Source organism: Theobroma umbraticum, unplaced genomic scaffold (genome assembly GCF_002168275.2).
Source record: "Theobroma umbraticum cultivar Fairchild unplaced genomic scaffold, ASM216827v3 scaffold_147.0, whole genome shotgun sequence".
NCBI classification, from domain to species: Eukaryota; Viridiplantae; Streptophyta; class Magnoliopsida; order Malvales; family Malvaceae; genus Theobroma; species Theobroma umbraticum.
This window is the reverse complement of record NW_018397259.1, coordinates 3332597-3347056: the sequence shown is the minus strand read 5'-3', so window position 1 is coordinate 3347056 and position 14460 is coordinate 3332597. Positions and strand designations below refer to the sequence as shown.

At 33.9% G+C, this 14460-nt stretch overlaps 1 protein-coding gene and 1 pseudogene across 2 annotated transcripts; one reads left to right on the top strand and one right to left on the bottom strand.

The window, feature by feature from the left end:
- Nucleotides 1-324: 324 nt before the first annotated feature.
- On the top strand, nt 325-3153 carry LOC110415052 (serine/arginine-rich SC35-like splicing factor SCL30A; annotated as a pseudogene). The gene is made up of 9 exons (XR_016351122.1): nt 325-430; nt 654-755; nt 866-943; nt 1092-1250; nt 1549-1625; nt 2186-2349; nt 2569-2684; nt 2768-2908; nt 3126-3153. The product of XR_016351122.1 is annotated as a serine/arginine-rich SC35-like splicing factor SCL30A (transcript).
- Nucleotides 3154-3846: 693 nt separating this feature from the next.
- On the bottom strand, nt 3847-5432 carry LOC110415051 (F-box/kelch-repeat protein At2g44130-like). Its single transcript, XM_021426526.2, is given in 5 exon segments — nt 3847-4056; nt 4058-4121; nt 4124-4254; nt 4256-4313; nt 4316-5432. Coding segments are annotated over 5 exon segments (1020 nt in total). The 5' UTR covers nt 4941-5432; the 3' UTR covers nt 3847-3914.
- Nucleotides 5433-14460: the final 9028 nt, after the last annotated feature.

Sequence of the window (14460 nt, the reverse complement as noted above, 5' to 3'; positions counted from 1 at the left end):
GAGCAGCCGAGAACGGAAGAGGCTAGGGCTCGCATCGCCGGGTCGGGTTTTATTATTGGCCTATTTGGATCAAGGTCCATGAACAATCCAATCTGTTTAAAAAAAAGGCTCATAATTTGGTGTCATTTAAACCGTGTATCCCGCTTTCTTTGGTCTGGTTTTTCTTAATGGGCCAAATTGGATTGTGGTCCGTGGTGGATCCAATCATACCAACTTAAATGACGTTCCACCGTTGCTTTTCTTCTGGAAACCACGTGGACGGTCAAGATGCGGAGTGATGCATGAACGTGGCTGGTATAACAGGAAGCTTCTCGACTTCAATTTAGAGGGTAGGTGAAAATCTGAAAGAACGTGTGATTAGCAACCAAACCCCCAACGCTAGAAGGGAAGCTTGGGATTTTCTTTTTCTTCTTGAAGCGATCACGAAACAGTAAGTTCTCAGTTTCCTCTCTCTCCTTATTTTCCTTCATTTAAATATCTAATTCGTAAATTCTCTAATTCCTTCATTGAGATTTGTGCGTTTTAGATTTCTGTTGTTGTAATTAGATTTTCCTTCCTTCAAAATTCTTTAGATTTTTGTTGGGAAATTTCCGCCGAGATTGTTTTGGTTTGCTGAGGAAATAATTTTGCAAGTTTCTATTTTTATTTTGAAGGCATGATGCTTGGCGGAAAAGTTAGGTAAGTGGGAAACAGGAACTTTACTTAGCTTCCTAATTTAAGGGGGAACAGAAATGTGGAGCTGTTGAATTATGTTGGTAATTTTAGGCTCCCTTTAATTTTTGGTGCTGTTTTTTTTTTGCTTTTATATTTTCAAAAATGTCTTTAAAGCAAAAGAAAATAGTAAAGCTTTTATGTGATTAAACAGGATGAAATTGTTCAAATTCAATGTTAACTCGAACTTGGTTGTTCCAGAGAGAAGTGAAACCATGCATTTGGTTGAAAGGTTTAAATATTTTATTTGTTCATTGCCTTGTAGCTTTAGAGTTAGCAGGTTTTCTACCTTTTGTTTTGTTTGGTTTATGTTATGTGCACACGGTTTTTCCAGTTTTATCATGGTTAAAAGCAATTTTGTTGCTATTGAAATGGCTTAGGTTTGTTGCCAATGAGGGGTAGAAGTTACAGTTACAGCCCTTCACCACCAAGGGGTTATGGTAGGAGGCGTCGCAGCTCTAGTCCCAGGGGTCGCTATGGTGGCCATGGTAGAGATCTTCCTCCAGCCTTCTTGTTCGCAATCTTCGCCACAACTGCAGGTTTGTGCTGTCTCCTCCTTTCGATTGGTGTCATTATTTCAAACCAGATATGTTCTTTCTGTATCTGCTTGGGTTTTCCTGCTGGTTATCTTTCACATTTAATTCATGAGGTAGTATATGCAAAGGTTTTTGAGGAGACACATATGATTCACTTTTGTTGCTTACCCATCCAAGAAAGAACAAGTAGTTTTGTTTGTCTTCATTAAAAGAACATGATTGTCATAATACAAGTCAATTTTTAGTCTCACAAAAGTGTGTTCTTAGAGCTAATAAATTTCAAATTGCACTTCGTGTGCAGGCCAGAAGATCTGCGGGGACCTTTTGGCCAATTTGGTTGCCTCAAGGACATCACCTGCCTCGAGATTATTATACTGGGTGAGTATAATCCTTGTTGATTCCTGAAATGGTAACTCAGTCTGTGTGTGTCTGATATGCAACTTGTCTGTCTTCATCCTGTCTCACATGAGATTTTGGTGATGGGTTGTTTCTTCATGATTTACATTGGTTTATGGGAATTTGGTTGTTTTTATTGAAAGTGTTGAAGACACCAATGAAGTAATAAAGTCTGTGTTGAAGACACCAATGAAGTATAAAGTACTCTGTTGAAGACACTTTCAAGTAATGAGTACTGTTCAAGATGACCTTAATTTACATCAAGGTTGGAAGGAAGTTTGTTTGAATTGATTGTGAGAAGTGCAAGTCTTGAAGATTATCAACTGAATTTAAATTTGGCTCCCACAAGGTTAGCAGCCACATAATCATATTTACTTGAATTGTATGAAGCATCAGCTTGATGTCATGATCTTTCATGTTGCTCTGGAGTCAAGATCATGTTTGTGATTTTGAAAATCAGTGAGCATGTGTGGCTTATGAAGTATAATCTGCTACCTATTGTATTTATCCATGTTTAAGAGACTACCTTGTTTGTGATGTAGGGAACCACGTGGTTTTGGATTTGTCCAGTATCTGGATCCTGCTGATGCTGCTGATGCAAAATATCATATGGATGGTTATGTTCTTCTTGGCCGAGAACTTACTGTTGTTTTTGCTGAGGAAAATAGGAAGAAGCCTTCGAAATGAGGACAAGAGATCGTGTAAGGTAAGCATAGGTTCTTTTGCAATGCTTATATACATTGCTTATTTTTTTCAAAATTAGCTCCTGTTCTTAATTGGTGTTCTCATTTTGTTAGGCATAAAGGGACTTAGGAAGACAGGACACCTGTATTTGTTAAGGATTTCCAGTTAGAGAAAAAATATAGTTAATTGAACAATAGTAATGTTAATTACATGTGTTAACATGTTCATGATATTATGACAGGGGTCGGGCATATAGGCGTTCACCAGTTCGTTATTCTCGGTCACCACGATATGCTCAAGTTACTCCCGGGGTCCAGACTATTATTCTCCTTCTCCTAGGCGAAGACGTTACTCAAGGTAAACTGTTTAATATTTCTGTAGTCTTAATCATTTATGTTTTGTGATTAGTCTTGTTAATGTTGCCTACTGTTTTTGTATAGATCAATTTCACCCAGACATAGGAGATATAGAGGGCGATCTTGCTCGAGGTCACCCTATCACTCAAGGAGTCCAAGCCGGAGCTTTAATAGGACAGGAGCCAAGTCTGGACTATTCTACATGACTGATTTGAAGGTGTCTGGGTTAGTATGTGTCAAGAGATATATCTCTATACTAGTTGTCTGGATAAATAGTTTGATTTTGCTTCAGCATGTATGACTGGTTAAAAGTTGATTATATAGTTTATAGTGCTCATTGTGGTCGTAGTAATAATGTTTACACAGACATGCTATTTTGAATCTTCTATGTTGACAATGATTGTCATCCTTAATGATCTTTTTTAAATTTTTTCGTTTACAGTGTCGTCGTTTCTTGCACAGGCTATTAGATGCTTGTTTGTGTTGGAATCAATATGTTGATATACAGTTGATCTTTTTGATTGTTCTTTGTTATTGATTTTGTCACCACATTCAAGCATTTGCAAAGACTGTCACGTGCTGGTTGGGTTAGGGAGTTAAGAATAGGATAGGCTTTTCCCATAACGTCTATGGATTGGCTTCCTTCCTTTGTTGATATCGAAAATCAGCTGCATTGTTTGCTGTCTTTCATCATTTTTTCATGCCTTGTTTGAAATATTTAGTTTCACATTGGATTAGCAACTGGATCCTCACCAGTGCAGCTATTTGACTGGGTGAAGTCCACTGATTTTTTGGTTCATCAATCGAAAACCAGAAGGGAGAAAGGGAAAAACATCTGCAAACAAAAGTATGGGTTATACTGTACCAACTTCTGCAGACAAAATATGGGTGATAAGGTACTATTATATTACAACTATTTTATACAGATATACTCATGTTGATGCTTGCTAGATTTTATAAACACACTCAACATTATGCAGTGATGATAACATATGTTAATGTTATCCATCCAAATCTTAATATGTCTACATCATCATCATGGGACCGTGAGCTTTGCTCACCCGTCTTTACTAGTCACACCAACTTGGATGTGGGAGTCTCTGCCATCAGGGGACTGAACGCCGTACTGCATACGCGAGGCGTCTCTGTCCCAAATTCCCAATTTGATTAGAACGGGATGGTGTAAACCAGAGTGACTTACACTTTAAGATGTAGGTTTAGATTTGCTGATTTAGATATCCACGCAACATCCAGACTGTACAAACCCAGAGAACTCGGCCGGAACATCAAGACTCTTGAACTGCCCACTCTGACCATCCACCAAAAAGAACCCTTGTGGACCACCCTGGTAAGCTGATCCAGACACAACGTCGATTCACCAAGGGGACTGCACATACTCCAACTCGTATCGCCGAATCACGGTCGGCCCAGCAGAAAATTTCTTCTCTTTCTCAACTCCCACGCAAGACCTGGGACATTGACTAGCCTTCCATGCCTCGTCAACTCGCCTCCATTGACCCGTCCCCAAATCCATCAGCTCAGCGCTCCCCTCGAATCCTCCTTGATTTCCGTTTGTATCCGCTCACCACCCAGAAGTCCGATCCAATCATCACCCCTTGACACTCATCCGCTCCTGACTCAGCGGAGCCAACTGAGTCCACTCATCCCGAATTACATCATATTCCCACGCTGTGCTTAAAGCGTTCTTGTTCTCGTCATGACCACCCGCCACGATAACTCGTCCATTCAACTCCCCAGCCGCAAAGAATGAGCGAGTTTCCGGCATCTGCTTCCCTTGTCTCCACCTCTGAGTCGTGAACTCGTATATAAACACGTCTCTCACCGGGTCATAACTGGTCGGGTCCCAGCCGCCCATCAGAACAAGCTTTCCTTCTGAGCTTGTTATCTGACAAAACAACGGAAGCCCACCTGGGTACTTAGGAACCGGGTCAACTCGGTCCCAGGTGCCACTCGCGGGGTCAAACACGGTGATACCATACCTAGGCTGACAGACGTGTTTGGACCCATCAGGATCGGAACCACTCTTTAGTAATTGAACCAAGCAAGCGGCTCTCTGGGTACACCCGGTTCTCTTTCTGTGGTAGTAAAACTGTCTGCTTTGGAGAAGCTCTTGCCATCGCCGGCAAACTCGAGCTGACATTCGATGAGTTGAATAATGAAATCGAGTCAAGCACTCGAGTCCGATTTCCTCAGGTAAATCTGGAATCAGCTCCTGTAACAACTCAGTAGAACCCATTTTCCCCTTTTTGTTCTCTTTTAGTTGCAGTCTTAAAATAGTATGTGTAAGGACGGCTTTTTATAATTGGAGGAAAAAGGCAACTCCGATTCGATGTGCAGTAGGGACAGCAAACCAGCGTATGCCACGTAAGGGAACATGGTTTTTTTTGTCGGTTTCTTTCGCTTTTCTCTAGCTTTCGACGTCCCTTTTTTGATGTATCTAGACTCTCCGGTGTTTGCGGTTCAACGTGGATGCCTATCAAGGTGGGGGCACTGTGCTTTTTTCCTTCGGCCTTTTTTCTTCAAGTGGGTATCATTTGAAAAATGAAAAAGGTTTATTTGATTTGTTTATAATGTTATTTGAAAATCTTTTAACTGATTTTACAAGAAACACGTTTTTTGATTTGGATGACCTGTTTGTTAGGATCAAATTAGTCATTCAATTCTCTATATTGAGTTTTGATGTAATTGTTAATCATAATATCTCTTTTATAACAAGATATAATCTTTTTTTTGTAATTAAATATTTCTTATAAACAACAATTTGGATATGTGAGACCAACTTGTAAGGTCTAAACTCTTGTTTGATTTTCCGAACCGTAATTTTCAATTCACTTGCAGCCGAAATTCATACGTATTTTGCAATGTGTATGCCTACTTAATTGAAATCTTAAAAATATATATTTCATCTTAAAAATTATGATTTTAATTGACTTTGACAAATTTGAATATGATAGGGTTGAGCAGAGAGTACTCGTATTTCATATTTTAAACGGGTAAACGCGCTTAAGATACAATAATTTCTTGTTTTAAATTGGTTAAATTTGTTCAACTCTCATATAATCCATTTAATTAATTGTGTCAATTTGTGTGTTATGATATATTAACTCCATTATGATATCCATTTAAACGTTTTAATCATATTTAATGGATTTGTTTTGATATATCTTATTGTGTCATATAAATTTAATTGATTTTAATAAATGTATTAATAATATCGCGCGGTGTAACTTACATTATATGATTATGATATGGCAATATAAATTATCAAGTCTAATTGTAAGAATAAAACAATAAAAACATGAAGTCTACAGATCGGCTGGGAGACTTAAATATTAATGAATAGTTGTATTTTAAACATTAACAGTAAGGAGTTAAGATATCATCCATTGAGACAGTTGCTTAATATATTAGTATACATACGTATAATCATGGCTCTTCAATTGCGTGCTCAACATCAATGATTAACAAAATCGGTGCAAATTGGAATTAAATAATTCTAATCTTATCAAATTTAGATTTTAAATTGTCATGTTAAACTTTCATTTTGATTTTTATATATATATGTGTATTAAGAATATCATTTTGGATTACATGGTATCTATTAGGGACATGACTCTTTTTCATTACTTTTTGTTTGTGTCACGTTTTAATTAGAGATAGTAATTTATAATCAAGTATTCTTTATTGCTTGATATAGAATTTGAGTAGTAAAAGATTCCTCGTCACGATTATTACTTGAATTCGATTATAAGTAATAAATTTTAATTTGTATATATTTTTTATTAATAAATTATTTATAATTAATAAAATACTTCTAAAATTTATTAATTGTTGAAAATATGGTTTAAAAAATAATAACTAGATAATGATGAATATTCTAAAAAGTAATAAAAGAGATTTAAATTTTAAGAAATAATTCTCTTTATTCGTAAATTTTATTTTTCTTTTAATTTTTTTTATGATTTGAATATGAAATTCTAAATGTTAAAAATATATTATTAGCATCATAATTTCTGAAGAGGGGCTTGGGTTTTTTAGGGGGAAACACTATCCAAAGTGGAAAAGGGCAATGAGTGAATAAATGAAGTGAGAAGGGCGCCAGAGGAGTTGACCAAGGCAGAGCGTTGTTATGGATGTGAATAGGAGTTGGCTTTAGCATGTGAAGGTGGGACCTAGGTGGGTCCTGGGCGAAAGCCCAAAAGTCCAGATTCTAGAAGAAAAGGTCGGAACGTACAGCGCATGCTCGATGATAAGATTCGACACATTAAAAGGACGTGGATGAGTCAGATCGGTAAGCTCTGTTCTATTTTTTGCCCTTTCATTCTCGTAATTATCTCTTCAGAGGGAAGTAGTGAATTGATGATCCGCTTACGCAACTATCATTACTCCCTCTCTGTTTGTCTGTCTGTGGATGAAATTAGTAGAATTTAAAACATTTTTCTTTAAGAAAACTATCATATAAAATGCTTTAATGGCTTAATGTTATACTAGTCTACAAACAAATTAAAATACAATACTACATGCTTTAAGTTTGTACTGTGCATGCCACGAGCAAGTTTTGTGATTATCATGTCATGAACTAAATATGTTCTTATATTGATATCTATATAAATTATTAATTTTTTATCAATTATACAATTTTCTTTTAGAACATTTGGAGTTTAATCTTGCCCTAGACTTGTTTTATTTTATACTTTTTTCTCTCATTTCTTTCTTTCTGTTTTTTTTTTTCCTTTTATGTTCTTCCACTGGGTGAAAAAAAGATCGAAAATACTAAGAATAAGATCAAAGTGCCCCAAAAGTAATCCAAACCAACAGTCACTTTCTCCAACTTGCTCAAAAAGAAGGTCCGTGTTTCGAATGTTTTTCACCCCCAAGTCACATCAAATCTCAAATCATGTGAACTCTTGAACACTGGTCCAGCTTGATTGGACAAAAGCTAGGAGGGTAAAGAAATCCAAAGAGGAGGCTAACCAGGCATTTTTAAATTATACTCCAATAACCTTTTGTGCTTTTCATATATCAATAATGGTATGAATAAATTCTATTCTATTCTTTATCCAATCCCCCTTTTTTTTAATTTTTATTATACCAAATAGAGCCACGTTAAAGTTAGTTCAAATGACAACGACAAGAGAAATTTTGATAGATTAATAATAAATAATAATAATAAAGCTAAAGCCACAGAGAAAAGGGTTTAATGGGACAAAAGAAATTAAAAGAGAGAAGAAGAAAATGAGGGAGTGGGGGATTGGGTTGGAGGTCGTAATCAAAAGCACAATGAGCCGTGATAGGGTTGGCTTTGAAGCATGGCTTGCAACTTGAGTATATATATTGACTATTCGATATTTGAGAGGAATTCTCTTACAATCAAATTCTTGGCTCACATGCTTTTTCTCTTTTCTTTTTGTTCCCACTTACCTTTTTTTTATGACTTTTTCTTTCGATCATCTATTGGCTGAACCAACACTAACTTATCATTTATTCAACATAATAATAGTCTCATGGGTCACAATCTTTTTGAATAAATCCTTAACTTGCATGGCTTCTTTTTTTTTTTTTACAATTATAATTAAAAATTTTATAATTATATGACATCGTGTATTCAATAAAAAGAATCATAAAAATAAATAAACCATTTAATTTAAAAAATTAATATAAAATTAAATTAAACTCCCATGATCAGAATCTAATATTTCTACTTAGATACTAGCTCAAATGATTATGTTCTAAGTAATTCATGAATTTATAGGTAAAGTGTGAGTAATGAATAAAGAAATGTGAACGGGGGTACTATTCCGTTAAAAATAACCATAGTTTCGATGAGGTTTATATTATCACAAATATAAAGCTTCTTTTGGTACCATTATCACAAGAGTTTTCTTTTTATTTTCTAGTACAACACCGATGAACTCTTTTTCTTTATTTATGAATCATTTTTTTTTAAAAAAAAAAGATGAATGTGCTTTGATTTAAAAGTTAAAATGAAACCTTTTGTGAGGAAGTTAAATCTTTAAAATCAACATTTATTTAATTGAAATTCCTTTTGTACTCATTAAAATGTTTATTAAAATACATAATAAACTATTTTTATTTTGTTAATATAAAAACTTGATGCCTTAAATAATCGTTTTCTATTCACAGTATGTCACTGCAATTCCAATATAATCTCACACTAGCAGGCTTATGCGGGACTTTATTATGGTTCTAATTCCGAGTCCAATATGGTACAATTTTGGGCCTCAATTTATTTTGGGCCTCTTCTGTAATGCTAATAATTGAATGGCCCAAATTAGTAACGAATCTATGGTTACTAAACTCACAATTTCAATTTTTTGCCTGACGTCTTGCAAAGTGTTATCATAAAAATTAAAGCACTCGGGTTGGAACTATAAACTCATTTTATTAGAAAGTAAGTTTTTTTTAAGTTGGAAAAATCTCTCAGAGCAAGCTACCATGTAATAGTTTTATTAAAGATGAAAGAAAAAAAAAATACATTAGAGAAGGGGATATGAACCTTATCTCCAGAATTACATTTGAGAGATAAGAAAAAAGTCCGAATAGAGATACTACCTTCCTTGCATATACTTTATGAGTGCATGGGATAAGTAATACTGCTCTTTTACAAAAAGCTAAAGATAAAAAATAAGTAAGGAGTATTATTCTTTTACATTTATTTAAATTCTATTTAATTTTAAAATACTTCTTAATTTGTCATCAACATTTTAAAATACTTTCGATCTTTCATGTGAATATCCTCGATTGGAAAGGAAATTTGCATTTTGGTTCCCTTCATGATGAGTGTGAGAGATTCCATAAGAAAAGTTTTTCAAACAATTCTTGATAGAAGCTAAAATATATCCAGTATCATAAGAACCTGAATTGCTTTTTTGTATCATATTCACTATCACCATGGCATCCATTTCAATCCAAATTTTGAAGAAGTTGTACTCTTGACATAAAGATAATCCAGCAAGAAGCTCAGCTTTCAAAGAGTTATTAGGATCAAAATTCTTTGAAAAATCGAAAATGAGCTTACTTGTGCTCGCACAACTCCAACACCTGCGACATGTTGGGATTGATTCTTGAAACTCCCATCAACATTCAACTTGATTTCATCCAAGCATGGCTTCAACCATCTAGTTATTTGAAGGTACTTTTGGTTGCTAATTTGGAAAATGGATATTTCATAATTTCGCAATTTCTAAATCACCTTTCCATTGCGATTTTTTCATTAGGTCCCTTTTGTGAAGTTGTATCAGCAATTTCCTAGTGCACTATAATTCGTTGAGGGTAGACACCTAATTTGCCTGTGTTTAGCATCATTTCTTTCAATCCACAAGAACCTACATATAAAGATAAGTAGCATGACTTTAATATGTCCTTGCTTAATATAGTCATCAGAACAATACCATGCCCAAACAACCCGCATAATGTTTAGCAGTTGAATAATAGAAAGCTGAAAATTAAGTTATATGCCAAACTAAGTTAAAAGCATTACTTACAGTTTGTTTTTGCCAAACTATCTCCTAAGAACTCTTAGTAGAAAATTCACCATTAGAAGAAGGAGTCCAATACGCTACATCAGTCCCAAGATTTTTCAATGGGAATATCAAATATGTCTTCAACCATAAATTCAGGTAAAACTACTTTCAATTTGTCCAAATCCCATTCATCATTATTGTAAAAATTGCATACTTTAGTCATAGACTGTAACTGAGAAGGGAAAAAGTTTACCAGTGGTTGTTCTTCCATCCAACAATCAAGCCAAAAGAAAAGTTCACCTTTTACTATCTTCCATCGAATTTCCTTTGTAGTGGTTCTGCAACCATTCCTCAATCGTTTCCATATGGGAGGATCATGAATTTCAACTTGGACTTGCATAGGAATTTTACCACTACAATATTTAGTCTTTGTGAACCATGCCCATGTACTGTTTGAAGTCCAAAACCGCCACCAACATTTCATATTGAATGCTTCGAAAACATCCATTAAACTTGTAATATCAGTATTAGGAAAACAGATTTTTGCCCAAGTAGCCCAATTTATATATTTTAAAGTTGTAGAATATCTCCTCATAGAAGGCTGTTAAATATTCTTTCAATCTTCTTAACTACACAAAGTAGAGAGGCTTTAGCACTTGAGGTAGATATAGAGACATCGAAGATAGGACACTCCGTACCAAAGTGATTCAGCTCCTGGAGATAGAACTTTGTTTTCCCATCCAAAAATTTGCACTCTCAAATTAGCAATTTGATTGCTAGTAATAAACCAACTTTTCTATGGATTAATTTTCTGCCCAGAAACCATCTTATATTCTTTTAAGAAATTCTAAATTTTCCTACAGATGAGCGATTCTCATTAGTGAAAATAATTATATCATCAACAAAAGATAGATGACTTACCACCATAGAGCTGCTTGCCGAATAGTGCAATGAAGAATATTTTGCATAGAGAGCATTTAGTCTTTTAAATAAGAGTTCGGCTAGAATAAAAAAAGATGGAGATATGGAGTCGCCTTACCTCAAACCTCTCTCAGATTTAAAGTAATCCATTTGAAACACCATTAATCAATAATGAGAACCAGCAATTAGATATACACCACTGAATCATACCAATCCACTGCTCATTAAATTCAAATTGCTACATCATAATAAATAAAAAATTCTAGCTCAATCCATCATATGCTTTCACCATATCAAGCTTCAAAGCAATATTTCCTCCTTTAGTTTTTTAATCAATCTTGTGGATTAATTCTTGAGCGAAAAGAATGTTATCACTAATTAGCCTACTACTAACAAAGCCACTTCGATTTTTTGAAATTAGTTTAGGCAAGATTTTTGCTAAACGATCTGCTAGAAGCTTGGTAACTATCTTGTTCAAAACAATACATAAACTAATAGGCCAAAAATCACTCCAATACACTAGATTAGAAATTTTTAGTCATAGAACAAGCATTGTAAAAGTTATCCCTTTAGGCAAAATAGCTCTATGAAAACAATTTATCACAACTGCCAATTGTTGGTCCTAATGGAGTGCTAGAGGGGGTGAATAACACTTTAAAAAAATATTTTGAAGACTTCTCTTGTGCTTAAGAATCCTTTTTTTAAGACAAGAAATGGATGGTTTAAAACTTGTTAAGGTTAAAAACATTCCAAGAAAAGAAAAGGTAAAGAGAAGTGGATAAAATACCAATGTTTAAAGTAGTTCGGTTTACTTAACCTACATCTATTACCTTGATCTTTCAATCAAGGATTTTTAACCTAGCTTTACTAAACCAGTGGAATTAACAACTTCCACCAAGCTTTTATAAGGTGAGCTCCTAACCTAAGCTTTGATCCTCTACAATAAATCTTAGTTTGCTTTTCACGCTCTAATCAACCAAGAACAAAGAAGGAAAAGGAATACCTATGATCACTTTTTCTAATCTAAGAAGAATACAATCAAGTTTAAACACTTTTACAAGAATAAGAATGAAAAATAGGTGTGTCAAAGAAGGTTCTTTGGCTTGTTGCTTAAAATGTGATTTTGGTGGCTTTTCTCTTCCTTATTTGACTGTTAGAGCTTTCTTTTATACTTGGAGACTCAAAATTTTCTATTAGTTTGTAGTCGCTTTCAGCAAGTTTGATGCCTTCCTAGCCTTTGTTTTGTCCTTTAGCATTTAACTTCAAATAGGTAGACAATTTTTTGTTAACTTGTTAAAGGCAAAGTTTAACCGATTAAGTTTTCTCTGTCTTGTACTTTAGCCAATTAAAAACATTCTATTTTCAGACTTGTCCAACTAGCAATCTTTCTTTAATCGGTTAGTCCTCCCTTTAAATGATTAAAGCTTCTTTTCTTTCGACTTTAACTGATTAAAATAAACTTCAACCAATTAAAAATTCTTCGAATTTGAATTACTTCATTTTGGCTCCATTCAATGGTTAACTTCACTTTAAATTTGAATTTTGGTGCTTTTTAGGTATGATAACTTTATTATATAGAGTTATTTTGAACACATTTTTGAGACTTTAGTGGCTAGACCCTTGAGTTTAGGATTGGATTTTAACATTTTTAAGCTATTTTTCTTGTGTAAGTTAGAATTTGTACTGATTAGTTAAATTAGTTGTTGTTAGTTTAATTTCACTTTAATTTATCTCAATTTATTTTAAAAAAAGTTATTGCCAATTTTTCTCATGGTTTTGTGCATAATATGATGAGCAAGGTGAAAGAAAGACATGATAGCATAAGTGAAGAGAAAGTGTCACTCATACATGTTATCGTAATTTGAAGATAACTTGAGCTATAGAACTCCAACAGAGGTGATTTTTGATTCATTGAAAAGATAAGAAAATGAGCTACAAGTTTTATCTACCACTAGACTAGATCAAGGTGAAAATTATGTTCAAAGTTGGTGGATAAATACAACTTTGCTTTAAAATAGCATGACTAAAGCGCCATGGCGCCAGAGACTCATGGACGCGGTGCTACAAGTGATACCAACGCAACGTTAGTGAATAATGATCATGGTGTGTGCCTTTGGGGAGCATCATACAAAAAAGAGCACGATGTCGCGGTGCCACCTCGATTTCCATAATTAAAACTTTGACAAAAAAATTGAAAAGTAGGGTATCTTTGCACATATTTAAAAACATTTTTGAGAGCATTTTAAGGAGGAGGCAGTAAGTAACTATTCTAGAGAAAATGAGCCAAGAACAAAGCAAGAAAACAAGAGAATTTGAGAGAAAATTAAGATCTCAAAGCTTTAATAATTAGTTTTTTTCTCTACTTTTATGTTTTTCTTATTTTATTTGACTTGGATTCATAGTTAAATTTCTTTGGGTACTATTTTTATTAAATATCATGAGCTAAACTATTTTTCTAGGATTGTAGTGGATTTGAACATGTAGTTTGCTTTTGATTACTTAGCCAACAATTAACTAATTTGTGAATCTAATTAAGATTCGACAGAGAGATTTTATATTAGACTAAGATTTGAATAGTGTATGTTCATGTCACTTAGGTGATCTGATTCGCAATTCAAGTAAACATACGCCAATTGCTATACATAGCCACATTAAGACATTTACTTAATGAATTTAATTTAATCAATTTCTATAAACATATAATGAACTGTTGGTCTCAAAAAAAGTACTAAAAGGGGGTGAATAGCACTTTAAAAATATTTTAAAGATAAAATCAGAAATTTAAAAACCTTTTGGAAGATTTAGGATGGATGGTTTAGAACTTGTGAAGGTTAGTGAACACAAAGTAAGGAAGGTTAAGAGAAGTGGACAAAATACAATATTTATAGTGGTTCGGTCTACTTGAACTACATCCACTACATTTTTCTTCCCAATCAAAGATTTTCAATCCAACTTCACTAAAATCAGTGAAATTAACAACTTCCATCAAGCTTTTACAAGGTGAACTTCTAATCTAAGCTCTAACCATTTTATAACAAATCCCAAGCTTACCTTAGCTTAGATTGCCTTTTAAAGTGTCTTGCACACTTTAAGTGAATAAAAAATAAAAGATAAAAGAAGGAACAAATGGCCATTTAACTAATCTATGTTATACAAGCTTCAACATAAACACTTTCACAATGATAAAAGTGAAATACAAGTGTTAAAGAGAAGATTTTTGAGTGTTTTTAACTCAAAATCACTTTTGGTAGTTTTTATATTTTTATTTTGGATCAAATAAGTTTTTATAATTAATAATTAATTATCATTAATTAAAATATCATTTATTAATTTATATTATGTGGCATACTA